Source organism: Microcaecilia unicolor, chromosome 7 (genome assembly GCF_901765095.1).
Source record: "Microcaecilia unicolor chromosome 7, aMicUni1.1, whole genome shotgun sequence".
Taxonomy (NCBI): domain Eukaryota; kingdom Metazoa; phylum Chordata; class Amphibia; order Gymnophiona; family Siphonopidae; genus Microcaecilia; species Microcaecilia unicolor.
Window position 1 is genome coordinate 35,357,097 of NC_044037.1, and position 15,623 is coordinate 35,372,719.

A 15,623-nucleotide genomic window follows, 5' to 3' on the forward strand; every position below is an offset into this window, starting at 1 on the left:
TTTACCAGAGTAAACTGTTCATCGGATTACTGCCGTTATTCTTTCTAAAAGTATATAGAGGTTTCACCCGTTTGAGTCATAGCACTCCTGAAGAGTTAATTAACTGCGCTGCCTGGGACTCAGAACTTCAGAACTTACCACTTTGTAGGTTTCTAGATCACACTAGAACCCTTTTTAAACACAGGCATTACTTTGGCCACCTTCCAATTTTCAGTTGCAGTAAATGATTTTAATAACAGGTTGCAGATTATCAGTAGTAGATCTGCAATTTAATTTTGAGTTCTTTTAGTACCCTGGGGTGTATACTGCCTGGTCCACGTTAGAGAATGATGCTGGGAAAAAGTCTGTCCCTGTCCCCACGAGCTCTGTCTGATCCCATCCGCACAAGCCTTGAACAGTTATGATTTTATATTTAAGTCATTTTTATTAAAGTATAAAAAGAAACAATATTCTGTACAACTGTCATTTTATAAATCACAATCAATACAGAACAAGGATAAAAAAACCCCCATGTCTCCTCTCCTGCCTCACAAATATTCCTTCCACTATTGGGAAAACTGAACAAGCCAAATTAGTACAGAATGCTATATAGAAAATTCACGCTAACAGAATACCTTGGTCACACAGACCACAAATGATAAACAAATATTAAACCAAAACCTTAAGAAGTCACACCAAAGAACTAGAGATGCATTTCCTCCATATACTGTGCAAAATATAAAGATCACACATGGTAGGGATGGTGTTAGGAGAGTGCAACTAGGACAACTGCCTCCTGGCCAAAGAAAGCCTTAAGCGTGCTCGAAGATGAAGAAGGCACGGCCTGATAGTGGGCTTTGAGGTCCCCTCCCAAATTTCTGCCCTGGTCCCCAGCCAGATCTAGCTCCAACTCTGGCAAGATACACATTTCAAATCTGACATATCCTAATCACAAAACAGAAAACAAATGCTTTTTTTCTATCTTTTGTCATCTGGTCATTTTATTTTGCAAATCATGTTGGTCCCAGGCTCTGGTTTCTGTTTCCCTCTGTCTTCTCTTAACTCAGTCGCCAGGGTCTCCTGCCCATTTGATATTATTTCTTTTTCCATGCTCACCAGCCATCTTCCATCTCTGTGTACCTATCCTTCACCATGTTCAGCATTTCCCTTCTCTTTGTCCCCTATATTCCCCCATTCAGCATCTCACTTCTTTGTCCCCTATATTTCCACATCTAGCATCTTCCCACATTATCACCGCTCACTCTCTATCCTCAACTCCTGTGTCCAGCATCAATCCTGTGTCCCTATGCCACTAAAGTCCAGCATCTCCCTTCTGTATTCCTATTCTCCCCCCATGTCTAGTATCTTCCCTCTGTGTCCAAATTCCCCCTCCCATGTCTGGCATTGCCCTCTGTGTCCATATATCATCCATACACAGCTTCCCCTTTGTGTCCCTATCCCTTTGCTCCCCCTCCACGTCCATCATCTCCCCTCTGTTTCTGCATACCTCCCTGTGTCCAGCTTCTCCCTTCCCTTCCCTCTTTCTAGTCCCCGCCATAGGACTCCAGCACCTATCTCCCTTCAGTGGGTCCAGCACCTCTATCTTTCTTCCCTCCAACCCCCATGGGTCCAGTGCCTCTCTCCTTTCCCTTCCCCAGCTCCCCCCCATGGGTCCAGCACATCTCTTCCTTCCCTCCAGCCCCCCCCCCCCATGGGACACCCTTTCCTTCAGCTCCAGCCCCCTTCCACAAATCCACCTCCTCTGTCCACTTCAGATCCAGCTCCCATTCCTTCTTAAAGCCCCCCCTCCCCAGGGACTCCAGCATCTTCTCCCCTCTCTCCCTTCCATCCAGCCCTCCCCATGTGACTCCAGCACTTTTCCTTCCTTTCAGCTCCAGCCCCTATCCCTCCTGCGAGTTCAGCACGTGTCCCCTTCAGTTTCAGCTTCCCCAGAGGGTCCAGTATTTTATTTTCTTCCCCTCTCTGTTTCTTTACCTTGCAGCCATGAGGAGGATCCCTACAGATCTGCTCTTGGACCTTCTCTCTGCTGGCTGATACCTCCTGCTGTAATTTCCTGTTTTGCGAAACAGAAATTTACATCAGAAGGCAGCAGCTGGCATAGGGAAGGCCCAGAGCAGATCTGTAGGGATCCTCCTTGTGGTTACAAGGTAACAGAGACGTGGTGGGGAGGGGAGGGGACACTGGCAAGGAGGTCTATTGGACACTGGAATGCCAGACTCATGGTAGTTGTGTTTTTTAACTGTACCTGTGGGGCGGTAAAAGGTTTTGCTCCTCCATCCTGGTAAATGTGGTAATTTCTTTTTTACCACAGGACCTCAGCCTCGTGTCATTCTCTAGTCCAGGTGATTTGCTGCTCCTTAATTTGTCTATTTGGCTTGTTACATCTACCATGTTCACCAAGGTTTCCTTTAGTTCCTCCGCATCAGGTTGCCCTTCGCTATCATTTTTGGCAAAGGTAGCTCTCTTACATCTTCTTCCATAAAGACTGAAGCAAACATTTATGCCTGGATTCTACATATAACAGTCGTAACTGTGCTCAGCTTCTCAAAATATTTCTTAGCTTTTTAGTACAATGGTCAGCATAATAATAAAATATGATAGGATCTGTCAGATACATGTACCTTAAAAGTCATCATATTGAAAGAAATCTTTGGAGACTACCTTGAAACAGCTAAATGCGAAACATGGATCTGTCGGTGACAACTGGTCAAAACACACAGTGGATCCAAAAAAAGTCCTCTCACAATGAGTGTCTTCCTGAACAAGGTCTTTATTAACAGTAGCAGAATTGACCCGACACGTGACGTGTTTCGGCCGTGAGGCCTGCGTCAGGGGTCTAGTGTTATCTGTAGAAAAAAGTGCCTTGTAGGTCAGATGAAAAAATAGCACTAAAACTGCTAAAAGCGATATCATACACAAGAATACGCTGTGCAGCTTTGTAATACGCAATTATTGGCAAAGCTGCACAGTGTATTCTTGTGTATGATATCGCTTTTAGCAGTTTTAGTGCTATTTTTTCATCTGACCTACAAGGCACTTTTTTCTACAGATAACACTAGACCCCTGACGCAGGCCTCACGGCCGAAACACGTCACGTGTCGGGTCAATTCTGCTACTGTTAATAAAGACCTTGTTCAGGAAGACACTCATTGTGAGAGGACTTTTTTTGGATCCACTGTGTGTTTTGCCTAACATTGGCTTTCCTGTGGAGAGCTCACCTTCTGTGGGTGTTTGCTTCGGGTGACAACTGGTCTCCACCGTGTATACTCTGACCTAAGCTAAAAGCTAAGTACTTTTCTGATTGATATGAATGCTATGAATATTAAAAAAAAAAAAAAGGAAGAAAAGTTTAGGGTCTTCCAAAGAAATCTTTTTACAAAAAAATATATAAAACAAAAAAGTGTCATGATATTTGTTGAGAATAAAGTATGGACTCAAATAAGGATTAATGAGGACTACGTACCCCCCCCCCCCCCCCACTACTATATGCTTGGCTTATTAAACTACTCAGCCAATGAGGAGGTGGGTACGTGTATATGACAGATCCTATCATAGCTTTATTATTATGCTGATCATTGTACTAAAAAGCTGAGAAATATTTTGAGAAGCTGAGCACAGTTACGACTGCTATACTTGTTAGCTCCCTTTGCTGTCTAAATGTTGATAGTGTCTTACTAATTGTTGGATACTATATATGGCATCCAGATTTGCACGCCAATGATGCATGTGCAAGTCCTTAACTACCAAAATTGGGTACTAAAGACCAACTATTGAAGTTAACTGGCACCACTTTGGATTAGTGTGTGCATCTGGCTGTGCATTATAAGGAATGGTGCCTCACTCTACTAGTGTGTAACAAAAAAAGGGGGGTGTGACCATGGGTGTATCAGGAGCATTCCAAAAAGTTGAGAAAGTAATTACAGAATACTGCTGCAGTGCGCCTAATTTGGGCACCAGCATTCACACCTGGTTTCAGGCGTAAGTCTGGCACCTACAGTTAAGTGCGGCATTCAATGCTAAGTGCTATTCTATAAAGGGCACATGCCTTTTATAGAAGAGCGTTTAGTGCCAATTTTTTGGCACACATTTTTGAGCATCATTTATAGAATTTCCCGTCTCTCTGCTATGTCCTTGTCCTCTATACTTATTCCTTTTACACCTTGATGATGTAAAGGTGCAGCTGAGTCCTCACAAGCTTTCTGCCTCTACCATACCTGAAAAAGTTTTTGTTACAAGTATTTGCCTCTAGAGCAAGCTTCTTTTCAAATTGTCCATTAGCCTTTTTTTTTTTTAAAACAATACCTTGCATCTAACTTACCAGTGCTTATTCTGCATCCTAGTTTCTTCATTAAGATCTTTTTTTTCCCATTTTTTTAAGTAGAGAGGTGTGGTAGCCATGTTAGTCCACTCTTAAAGGTTATCAATAGAAATCAAACAAAATAAAACATGGAAAAGAAAATAAGATGATACCTTTTTTATTGACATAACTTAATACATTTCTTGATTAGCTTTCGAAGGTTGCCCTTTTTGGCTCTAATAGCCTCTTTCACCTCATCTTTTAACCATGCTGGCTGTTTGGCCTCCTTTTTTGATATGTGGAATACATCCGGTCTCGACTTCCAATTTAGTATTTTAAACAGCATCTATGCCTGATTTAATCTCTTAACCATTGCAGATGCTCCTTTAAGCTTTTCTTTTTAAATAATTTTTCTCATTTTATCATAGCTAAATGCTATTGCAGTAGATTTCCTTTGTATCTTCACTCCAGTTATTATCTCAATTGCCAAGTGTTCCCAAAATCACTAATTCTAGTACCAAGCCCTACAGTCTAAGGACTAGATCTAAAATAGCTCTCCGTCAGTTCCTGAACCAGAAGTGGAGGAGGAGAAGCCTAATGGTTAGTGCAGCGGCCTGAGAAGATGGGGAATTGGGTTCAATTCCCACTACAGCTCCTTGCGACTCTGGGCAAGTCACATAACTCTCCATTGCCTCATGTACAAAATAATTATCTGTATACAATATGTAAGCCACTTTGTTTTATAAGTACAGAAAAGCGCTATATCAAATCTTACCTCCATTTCATCTGGGAACTTTAATTCACTATAATTTCCTGATGTGACATTTATCCAGTCAATACTGGGGTAATTGAAATAAATGCACAAAATACTGCTATGGTACCCTTGGAGATCAGTGAGTAAATATAAACAATCATTTTCTATTAGTAACCAAAAAACTGATATCACTCATTATTATAGTGTTACCATATTTGCTAGCTTCCCTAATTTTTCTTAACATTTCATCATCTGTCTTATACATTCTGACTTGGTAGACTGTAGTATAGCTCTGCAAGTATTCTCTTTCCCTTCAATGCAAGGAATGTCTATCTATAACGATTCTACATTGCTACGTTTCCTGAATTTTTATTCTGTTACACACCATTTCCTTTATAGCACCCTACCCCCTCCCATCTCCAATTTGACCCACACTATCATTATGATATAATTTGTACCCCGGTAATACAGTTTCCCCATTGGCTATCCTCCTTCTACCAGGTCTCTGAGATGTCTATTATATCTACCTCTTCTTTTAGTGCTGTATACTCTAATTGCCTCATCATGCTTTTTAGGCTTCCAGCATTTCTGTCTAGACATTTCAGTGTGTTTTTTTGGGTTTGTATTTACAAGCTGCTTAGCAGTTGGCTCAGATTTCTAATCTTTGTTCTGCTGTCCCATTAAAGACTCCTAACTGACCTTTGCTTTGTTGCAACCTATCAGGATACCCTAACTTCCTTGTTTTGATAGTATCTTTCAAAGATATCTCTCTGAACCAGTCCTGAATGACTGTCAGCTTTCCCCAAATCTCTAGAACAAAAACTGCACTCTCATTTTTTTTTTTTGAATGTTAGCACCAGTAGCCTGGTTCCATCTTGGTTAAAGTGAAGCCCATTTTTTCAGAATAGGCCCCTCCTTCCCCAGAATGTTGCACTGTTCGTAACAAATCTAAAAACCCTCTTAACTGCACCATCATCTCATCCATGCATTGAGACTCTGGAGCTCTGCCTGCCACTTGGGTCCTATTCAGGGAATGGGAAGCACATCTGAAAGTGTTACCCTGGAAAACTTGGATCAACTTTCTATCTATAAGCTCAAATTTGGCTTCAGAACATCCTTCCTACATTTTCCGGTCATCAGTAGCCACATGTACCAACAGAGCAAGCTCCACCCCAGCACTGTCAAAAATCTTATCTTAGTGAGGCATGAGGTCCGCCACCTTTGCACCAGGCAGGCAGGTGACTGAGTGATCCTTGTATCCACCACCCAACCAGCTATCTATATACCTAATAATTGAATTTCCAACTAAACGGTGAAGAAGCCCATGAAGACATATGCTTGGTGTGAAAAGATAGTGCATCCCTTGGAGGTCAGGTCCTGGTTGCAGGATCTCTTCCTGCCTCTCCAAGGTGGTGCTCTTCTTCAGGTGACCTTTCTCCTTCATGGCAGCACAGAGGTTGTCAGGCTGAAATTGGGTCTTCTCTATCTGCCTCATCTCCTCCGCTACTCTAGCCTCCAGGGACTGGATTCATTTGATGAGTGTTAGGAGCTCTTTGCATTGAGTACACACATATAACCTCTCACCAACTGGAAGATAATCAAACGTGACACTCAATATAAAACCAAGTTTTAGAAAAGACTGGATACCCCCCATCTCACTGCTGGACTACTGCCTGCCTCTTAGTATTAGTGAGATGTTAATTAAGTTGCTGATGGAGTAGGATTATGTAAATTAAAGTCTCTTAAGATTACTAGTTATATGCTATGCTAATATTTGTAGGTTTCCCTCAAGGGCCTAAAAACACTGTCTGGTCTATATTCAGTTGTCTGGTCATGTCTGGGCACTGACACTGAATATCTGGAGCTAATTCACAGGGCCATAACCGCTGGATCTTGTGCGGGTCCCAGCCATTATTCAGCCCTAGCCGCATAGGATACTGATGTAGGTCGCGGCTGAATATTGGCTGGGATGTGCCTAAAAAATTCTTGCCCATATCCCGATCCCTCCTGGTCTGATCCCCCCAAAGATACTGGGAGTTAGGCCCAGGCCGCCATAAAGCCTTCCTCCCCCCAGCCTACCTTGAAGAATCCCTGGTGGTTCAGTGGTAAATGTGGACAGAAGTTATACCCACTCAATCCTGACCATAACTGAGACCACAACAAAATGCCATGATCCTTAGCAGCAGCCTTGTAGTACTACAAGAACTGCAAGTAACTGAAATACCACGAGGCTACCACCAAGGGTTGTGGCAGCCATTTGTTGCAGCCTTGGATATGGGCAGGGGCATCACTCCTGATCACTTACAATTGGACAATGAGGGATTCCTTCAAGGTGGGCCTGGGGGGGGGGGGGGGAATAAGGTTGGTGGGGGATTGTTTCCATTCCGAAGGGTGGGAGGAGGGTTTGGGAAGGGGGGGGGGGGGGAAGAACAGCCAGAATTGATACCCAGAAGGTAACGGGCACCGGCTGATATTCAGACTGGTTAGGACAAACTTATCTCCTAACTTTATGTGGGTTCCAACCTGTTAGAGGGCTGAATATTGCCGCTAACCAGCTAGGTGGCTGCTCCACCCAAACTCCAACCCCAGCCTGCTCCTAACCTTGCTGTTTAGTGGTTGGATGTCAACTCGATAGTGCTGCTTTGCTCCAAACAAGTGATTTAAATGGCCAGGAGCCTCTCGTGGATGTTTAAATCATTTTGAACATCGAGCCCTGTATTACTAAGAACTTGTGATCACTTAACCCTCCATTGACTCAGGTACAAAAAGAACGTGAGCCCTCCAGGGACAGAGAAATAGCCAGTGTACCTAAATGTAACTCATCTTGAGCTACTGCTGAAAAAGATGCGAGCAAAATCCAAATAAATAATGGATGATGAAGCTGCCCCAATTAAATCTTTTATCCTCCCAATTGACTTAAAAGCCAATAAATCAACAATCAGGTCTAGGGTGGATGGGACTTGTGGGGTGGGGGGAGGCAGGCAAACTCTAAACAGAGGCTTCCTTTAATTGCTAGTTGCTCTCAATCCAATGTAATGGTAAACTCTAACCCCCTAATTCTATAACTTTGTGCATCCAATTTTACCCTTAGTGCACACTATTGCACATGCAGGTTATAGAATACCTATATATACGTAACTGACAAATTAGCTGCTGACACTAACAAATTATTGTCATAATTGTAGTTAACTGGCATTAATTTGCAGTTAAATGTGCAAATGTCCATATTTTATACCCTTAGCGTGCAAATTCTATAGGGTCCAGAACTTATGAATCAAGGTTATAGAATAGCAAGAATATCAATAGCTATCAGTTCACAACACAACACCTAGATTTATTTATTTCCCGCATATCTGTATAATCTGAGTGGGTAAAAAAAATATGTAGTTAAAAAATAAAACAAAAATTCAGCTTTAAAAAAGTGATAGTATTGATCATTTAAATGTTAACTTGAATCTATAGAATCATGTTTTTCTGTTCGTGCATTTGTTACCAGTACACACACGCTTGAGTCTTCAAGCCAGCCAGAATGCCCTCTTCTGGCAGACAGGAGCAATGACACCAAGTCCCTCTTTGGCCTATTGCTCCTTTTCTTGGGCATCTTCTATCATAGGTCAGAGATGGAGGCAACAATTCTTTGCTGACAAGATCACATCTACATACCAGTGACTGTTCATTCATAACAAACTTTAGGCAAACTATTCTGAGAGACTACATGGCTAATTAGCACAGTTACAGGGATTTGTGCTACTCCTTATTAAGGCTAGGGATGCCTAGCCTTTCTGTAATTTTGTTATAAAGCTCCTTTTCTGAGTTGTGACCACAGTGATTCCCATGGGCTACAGGTTTACTTCTTCCATACTCCCCTTAAAGCTAATCTAAAGCACATTAGCTTTAAAGGGAGTATAGAAGAGTCTCCCCTCTTTTAAGGTTCCAGACTTGTCAATGAGCAGGCTTCCATCTGAAGCAGATTCACAGAACTTTCCCTTCCCTAGCTTCAGATGCTGGGGACAGTCTTCTCTAGACTTCCTGTCTTTGAGTAACCTTTTCAAGCTCTCTCCCTCTTTGTAATGGAAGGCATGGAGGAGCAGCCTAATGGTTAGTGCAGTGGGGCTTAGAATCTGGGAAGCTTGGTCTGATTCCCACAGCAGCTCCCTGTGACCCTAAGCAAGCTGCCTAACCTTTCATTGTCCCAGGTACAAAAAAAAAAAAAAAAAAAAAAAAAAAAAAAAAAAGAGTGCGCATTCACTAGGCACAGAGAAAGTACCTGCATATAATATATGCAGACCATTTTGATTGTACCATAGAAAGGCTGTATATCAAATCCATGACCCTGACCCCTTCCCCCTTTACAGGTCTCTTGCATTTGGGCCAGATTTTTCCCTTCTCCGGACTTCTAATCTTTTAGTAGTTCATTCCCCTCTTCACCTTCCTACTTTTAACCTCAGTGGAGAGAACCCTTCCAGTACACAACCTAGCTAGCTGCTTTCTGCTCTGAAGAGACTGTCCTCTCTCTTTCCTGTTAAGCACACAGCTGCTCACTATGTGACCTCTCAGGGCACAGCTCCGCTGTTTCTGAGGCTATAAGAAAACAGGGAAGGGAGAAGGACAGGAACCTTGCCTAGGAGATTAGTCAATGCTTTCTATCTTGAAGCATCTTTCCTTTGCTCCACATGTGCAACTTCCTGCTAAGGGACCACAACTCCTAAATTCCTACATTCCTACCTTTAACAAGTGTTGGTGCTGCCGATTCCAGCACATGGCTGCTGATTCATTAGCCCTCCCTCATGCTTTTCCAGCACATCTTTCCTGACTTCAGACACTAATGCTTCTTGGGATTTGTAGTCAAAGCTACTTAAGGGAGCCTCTATCTTCAAACTTCTGGGTTACTAAGGTGGATAATATTGCTCTGTCCTTTTCCCTTACTTTTCTTTCATGATAAGTAAAGCCTGCCAGTCATATATTGCATGACACAATCACATTAATGGTTTGTCCTAAGATATACTTGCACACAATGCAATGCACTATACTACTCTAATACAGTACTGGGATATTGCTGCTTCTACATATTACACATTTTTCTTCGAGAAAGCTTATCCTACCAATTAACGATTAATCCCAGCCTACCTCAAATTGTCTATACCCGTTTACTATTCCAACCTATTCAAGCATCCGTGTATAATCCTACTGTACTTTCCTGTCTATCTGACTTGTCATGTCATTACCCTCATTGCATTGTAACCTTTTATAACATTGTAAGCCACATTGTGCTCGCTCTAGTAGGAAAACGTGGGTATAAATGTACCATAAATAAATATATTACATATGCATCTAGCTTAATTCATTTGTCATTAAATATCTACTTACACAGAGATTTCACTGGGTTCAATTTCATTTAAAAAAACATCAAAGCCCTACAAATAGTGCAATGGAAAATATACATAGAAAGTAGTCTTACCCTCTGAACAAGGTATGTCTGCTTCACCTAAACATATTCTTCCAAAAGAACAATGCTTGGCAATTAATCTATTCGGTTGACACTATTCCTTATAAGTGCATAAACAAAGAAGTTGCTTAATAAAGACTGTTGATATATTAATAATGTATCAGTATTAGATATGAATAAACTATTCCATAAAGACTACAAATTACACTGCCATCATTTAGCAGAGGAAGATCAAACTTTATTGAAACTGCTTGCATACAAAATATATTGCACTATAACCAAACAAATGTCAACATAAAATTCAATCTGTTGTAGCTAGTATGTACAGAGACTATAGTCCCAAGAGCAGTTACATTACAAGGTCAGTCTACCTTGGTTAATTATCTACAGTATTTTGAACCAAATCAGCTTACAGATGATGTGTGAAAGGTACCAATTATTGTTTCCCAATACTATACATTCCCAAAATATATAACTAGAAATCAACATTAATGTTTGGCAATACTTTTTAAGACATTTTATATTTGTTAAATCATGTGCAGTTTCTTGCCATTTTTATATATTCATTTGTATGCAAGTTAAAAAAAACCCCCAAAACAAACAACAAAAGAAAAAAAAGAATGAAAGTAAAGCAACAAACAAAAAAGTCACAACATACATCAGAGGCAGAGTCAGGGCTGTACAGTTCTGTACATGATCAGTGGCACCCTAGTGGAATAACGTTAACAAAAATAAAAAGCTTAAAATGAAGGCTGTCACAGTTTTACCTTGTACATTTCATCCATGATTGGAAACAATTAAAAAAAAACAAAAACAAATTTCTAAATTCTTCCTTGGTAAGCACCACTCTGTAGGAAATCCATTGATGCCTACTAAGCCTGTTGATAATGCTGACCTTGCGCCTCAAAAACGTCTAGCATGATTGACCTGCCTTCAACATGAGCTACTTCTGCTCGGCCTGAACAATCCACACAGTATGAGCTCAATGTAGGTAGTCTTCTCACCTCCTTTCCCACCTCCCACACTGGCCAAAAATTAAAAATTATGAATAGATTTTGAAAACTGTTGGGAGGCTGAAGTAATAAAAGACTCTAAATGTTATTTTATAATTTTATATTTCAGGTGACAGTAGGCTTTGTATGTTATCCTGTGACCAGGTACATCCCCCTTTCAGAGTACTTAGTTTTTCACAAATTAAAAGCCACTTACTTGACATGTTTATAAAAACAACTTACACTCTTCTTGGTAATACTAATTGCTAAATCTTCAGTGCAAAACAAATTTCCTATCTTTTATACTGCCTAGACTGATGTCTTTGTAAGGAAAAAAATTATGGAAAGCATGCATTCATCTATAAACTTTTAACATCTGACAAGGTTTGCTACATGTATTTTACATTTAGTGTTTCCAGCTCATCTTCCCTGATTTCTGCATCCAAATATAATATTCCTATCTGCCAAGATATAAAAAAGGCACAGGTCATACAACATTTTTTATTTTTGCTAATGTAAATGACAATTGTTACATCACACATATTTCACGGCCCACTAAAATACTGAAAGAGTGGACCAAATAACGTGAACTGACGCAGGACATGAAATGACAAAACATTTCATGAAGAACTTGTAAGAATCTGAAAACAGAAGCCCATTTTTATTACTACAAATACTACTCATTCTGTAAGTTGAAGTTTAGCAATGATTTTTGCCTTAAAATGGTACACCTGAACATAAGAGTAACAGAGTTTCAGTATTTTTGAAACAAATCAACCAAAAAACAAATATTTCATGTCAAGTGCAATATGTACTTGAAAGAATTTGAAAAGAAGTTTATCATACTTTTAAGCAGACATTTTTGCAATTTCTTAACCTGAAATCACTGCTCATAGCCGATGTTAATAAAATAAGGCTAATCAAGAACTTTCTTCAATCATGCCCTGCACCCTTCTTGCCTACTATTTGTCTTTGGCCTAACAGGTTTCTCTAACATGGAATTATGGAAACGATGTAGGAAATAAGATTTTAGTATTAGGCAGTTTAGGGTACTCCATTAACCACCACCTGCTGACCATCCACGTTCTCAGATTTTTCTTTCTTCTGATTCCGATCTTTACCCATGCGCAGCCGATTCCCTTCATTGGATGTACTCTGCAATATTTTGTTATGCACACTCTTTTCGTTATTACAGTCAATTCTGATCTGGAATTAGAAACAGTTAATACTCAATTTACAAGCAAGTTGGAGAATTTCACAAAGTGTGTATTTAAGTATTTCAAATTTTAAAATATCAGAAAAGGCGGAAGACAGAATGATCATTTCAATAATCATCAGCATATGAATATTCAACAGACTGATGTACTTCACTGTGTAGAGACTAGTATATTAACAACAGTGCTTCCCATTTGTACAAAAATCTCAATCTACCACTAAGAAAGAATACAGCCATTATTTGAGGATACCTTTGAAGTTGCTCCTAAAATGGCAATCAGGGGCTTGATAGAAGAAATACATTTTATTACTGTAAACCCTAATTTTTTTATTTTTTTAATTTTTTTTTTTTTAATTGGACCACTTTATTATATAAAATAAAACACCCAGTTGATTCTCTACCATTACTAGAGAATTTATGTCTACTTGCAAACAAATTTGGTTTCTGTCAATAAGAGGCACTGTGGCTTTAAATTATGACCTAATCTTATAAAAGCAAGAAATTATTTTCTGTTTTGTTATGCAATCATTTTCTTATGGTCATGTGCCTACCTTTGTGCAAGACCTGGAGAACAGCGCTTGTATGGAATTTATTAGAACACTTGCTCTTATGATGAAACCAAAACGACCCACATTTGTTATTTACTATACTAGACAAGCACAGAACTAGAAATAACAGGTTCCAACCTATGACTACTATGACCCAGTGTAGACCTGTACATGAATCTTGGGCTGGAAAATGCTCACGCATTGCTTACAAAGATTCCTGTTAGCTGTACAACAGTAATGGATCATTTCCAAAGAAAAGAACATAAGAATAGCCATACTGGGTCAGACTAATAGTCTATCTAGCTCAGTATCCTGCTTCCAACAGTGGCCAATCAAGGACACAAGTACCTGGCAGAAACCCAATTAGCAGCAGCATTCCATGCAAACAGTGGCTTCCCCATGTCCAGCTCAATAACAGACTATGGACTTTTCCTACAGGAACTTGTCCAAACCTTTTTTCAAATACAGATATGTTAACTGCTGTCACTACATCCTCTGGCAAGGAGTTCCAGAACTTAATTACTCACAGAATGAAAAAATATTTCCTCCTATTTGTTTTAAAAGTATTTCCATGTAATTTCATTGAGTGTCCCCTGGTCTTTGTACTTTTTGAAAGAGTGAAAAATCGATTCACTTATACCCATTCTACACCACTCTGGATTTTATAGACCTCAATCATATCCCCCCTCAGCAATCTCTTTTCCAAGCTGAAGAGCCCTAACCTCTTTAGCCTTTCCTCATATGGGAGGAGTTCCATCTCCTTTATCATTTTGGTCACTCTTCTTTGAACCTTTTCTAATTCCACTATATCTTTTTTGAGATAGGGCAAGCAGAATTGAACATAATGCTCAGGTGCTCATCTGGTCAAAGATTAACCACTCAGTTAATATCACATAGTGAGGCGTAGGGTTGGTCCTTTTTCAATGTTTGCAAAATATAGAATAACTTGGGGGGGGGGGGGGGGGACGGGACGGGACAAGGTATGTGTGACTCCAAGAGTTTAGTCCTAGCTCTTCCCTCAAATTGAAATAACTACTTGAGAACAATGTGATAATCAGGACAGGACTCAAGAAAAAACAGATTAAGGAAAGTGAAGGGATGTGATGTATTCAAAGGGTGAATCCTAGAATTAAACAGTAATGCAAAACTCACTTGCTTACAGATTCCAGCATGCTTAGATTCTACTTCCTCCTTAAAAAAACACAGCGCACATATATAATATATACCTGAAGTGACCCATCTGCTGCCGTCCTCCCTTTAGCATCTCTTGAGTTACGTTGACGGTTATCTGTTCCTGATAGATCATCGTTTACTAGAAAAGACAATTAAACAAAGTTATTACTCAAATGCTGAAAGTTGAAAATGGGACTTACCTTTCTTTACAATAATGGGCCCCATTTATTAAGCCTCGTTAGAGGTGCATTAGTGTTTTTAGCTTGTGCTAACCGTGTAGATGACTAGAATATTCCTATAGGCATCTCATGTTAATTTTTAGTACGCACTACAAACGCTAGCACACCTTAGTAAAAAGGGCCCATGTAACTTGATGTAATGTTTAATCTAGAAAAAGCAAGTCAAACATAATTTAACAAAAATATAAGTAATCAGTATGTATAAAATTAGACAGAGACACTTCTAATTTTTGACAAAAAACAAAACAAAGCAACGCACACACACAAAAGAAAAAGAAAAGAAAAAGGAAGGCAAAACCAAAAAAACCTACCATGCTTGTGCATGGCAGGATAAATACAACAGACAAACTTTGCAGCTATATTAAACCAAGGGGTTAAAAAAATGATTTTAAAAGATCTTTATTAAATCAAGAATCAATTCAAAATGAATTCTGTTTCTTTCTCATTGTAAACTAGATCTTTGATAACCTTTGAAGCCTCCTCGACCTCTTCCACCTTGACCTCGTGGTCCACCACCACGTCTTCGTCCATCCCCCCTCCGAAGATAGCTGTCCCGTTCTTCTTCTGCTGGAGCTAATGACCAATCACTGAGCTCATCCCTGTGGTCTGACTCAGTTTCAGAGGCATTTGATGCTTCAGAATTTGTTCCTGCCAAAAATAAACACAGAAGAATCAGTAAGTTATTATAACGCCCCATTAGTGAACAAACATTTCAGTTAAATCTTCAGGAGTAATTTTATGAACTCATTTTCACATGTATGTGGTCACATATGCACATAAATGATCCGTTATAAAATTCTGACCAGTGTAAAAAGTAGGCATGCTGATATGGCGGCATGTACTTTGTCGGTAGGCATGTACAGGGGACATGCTGTGCTGAGCCTGGGTAGATTTGCAAGCATGTGCACACATTATAATATATGTTAATATATATATGTACTTAAATAATCTGAATGTG

At 39.9% G+C, this 15,623-nt stretch overlaps 1 protein-coding gene across 1 annotated transcript in view; it reads right to left on the reverse strand.

Moving 5' to 3' along the window:
* Positions 1-10,723: 10,723 nt before the first annotated feature.
* Positions 10,724-15,623, reverse strand: part of FMR1 (fragile X mental retardation 1) — a 107,080-nt gene continuing 102,180 nt past the window's right edge. Inside the window, exons 13-15 of the mRNA XM_030209423.1 lie at positions 15,134-15,313; positions 14,480-14,565; positions 10,724-12,695 (exon numbers count right to left, since the gene is read on the reverse strand). Coding sequence (XP_030065283.1) covers positions 12,534-12,695; positions 14,480-14,565; positions 15,134-15,313 — 428 coding nt within the window. The 3' untranslated portion in view covers positions 10,724-12,533. The remainder of the gene's footprint in view (positions 12,696-14,479; positions 14,566-15,133; positions 15,314-15,623) is intronic.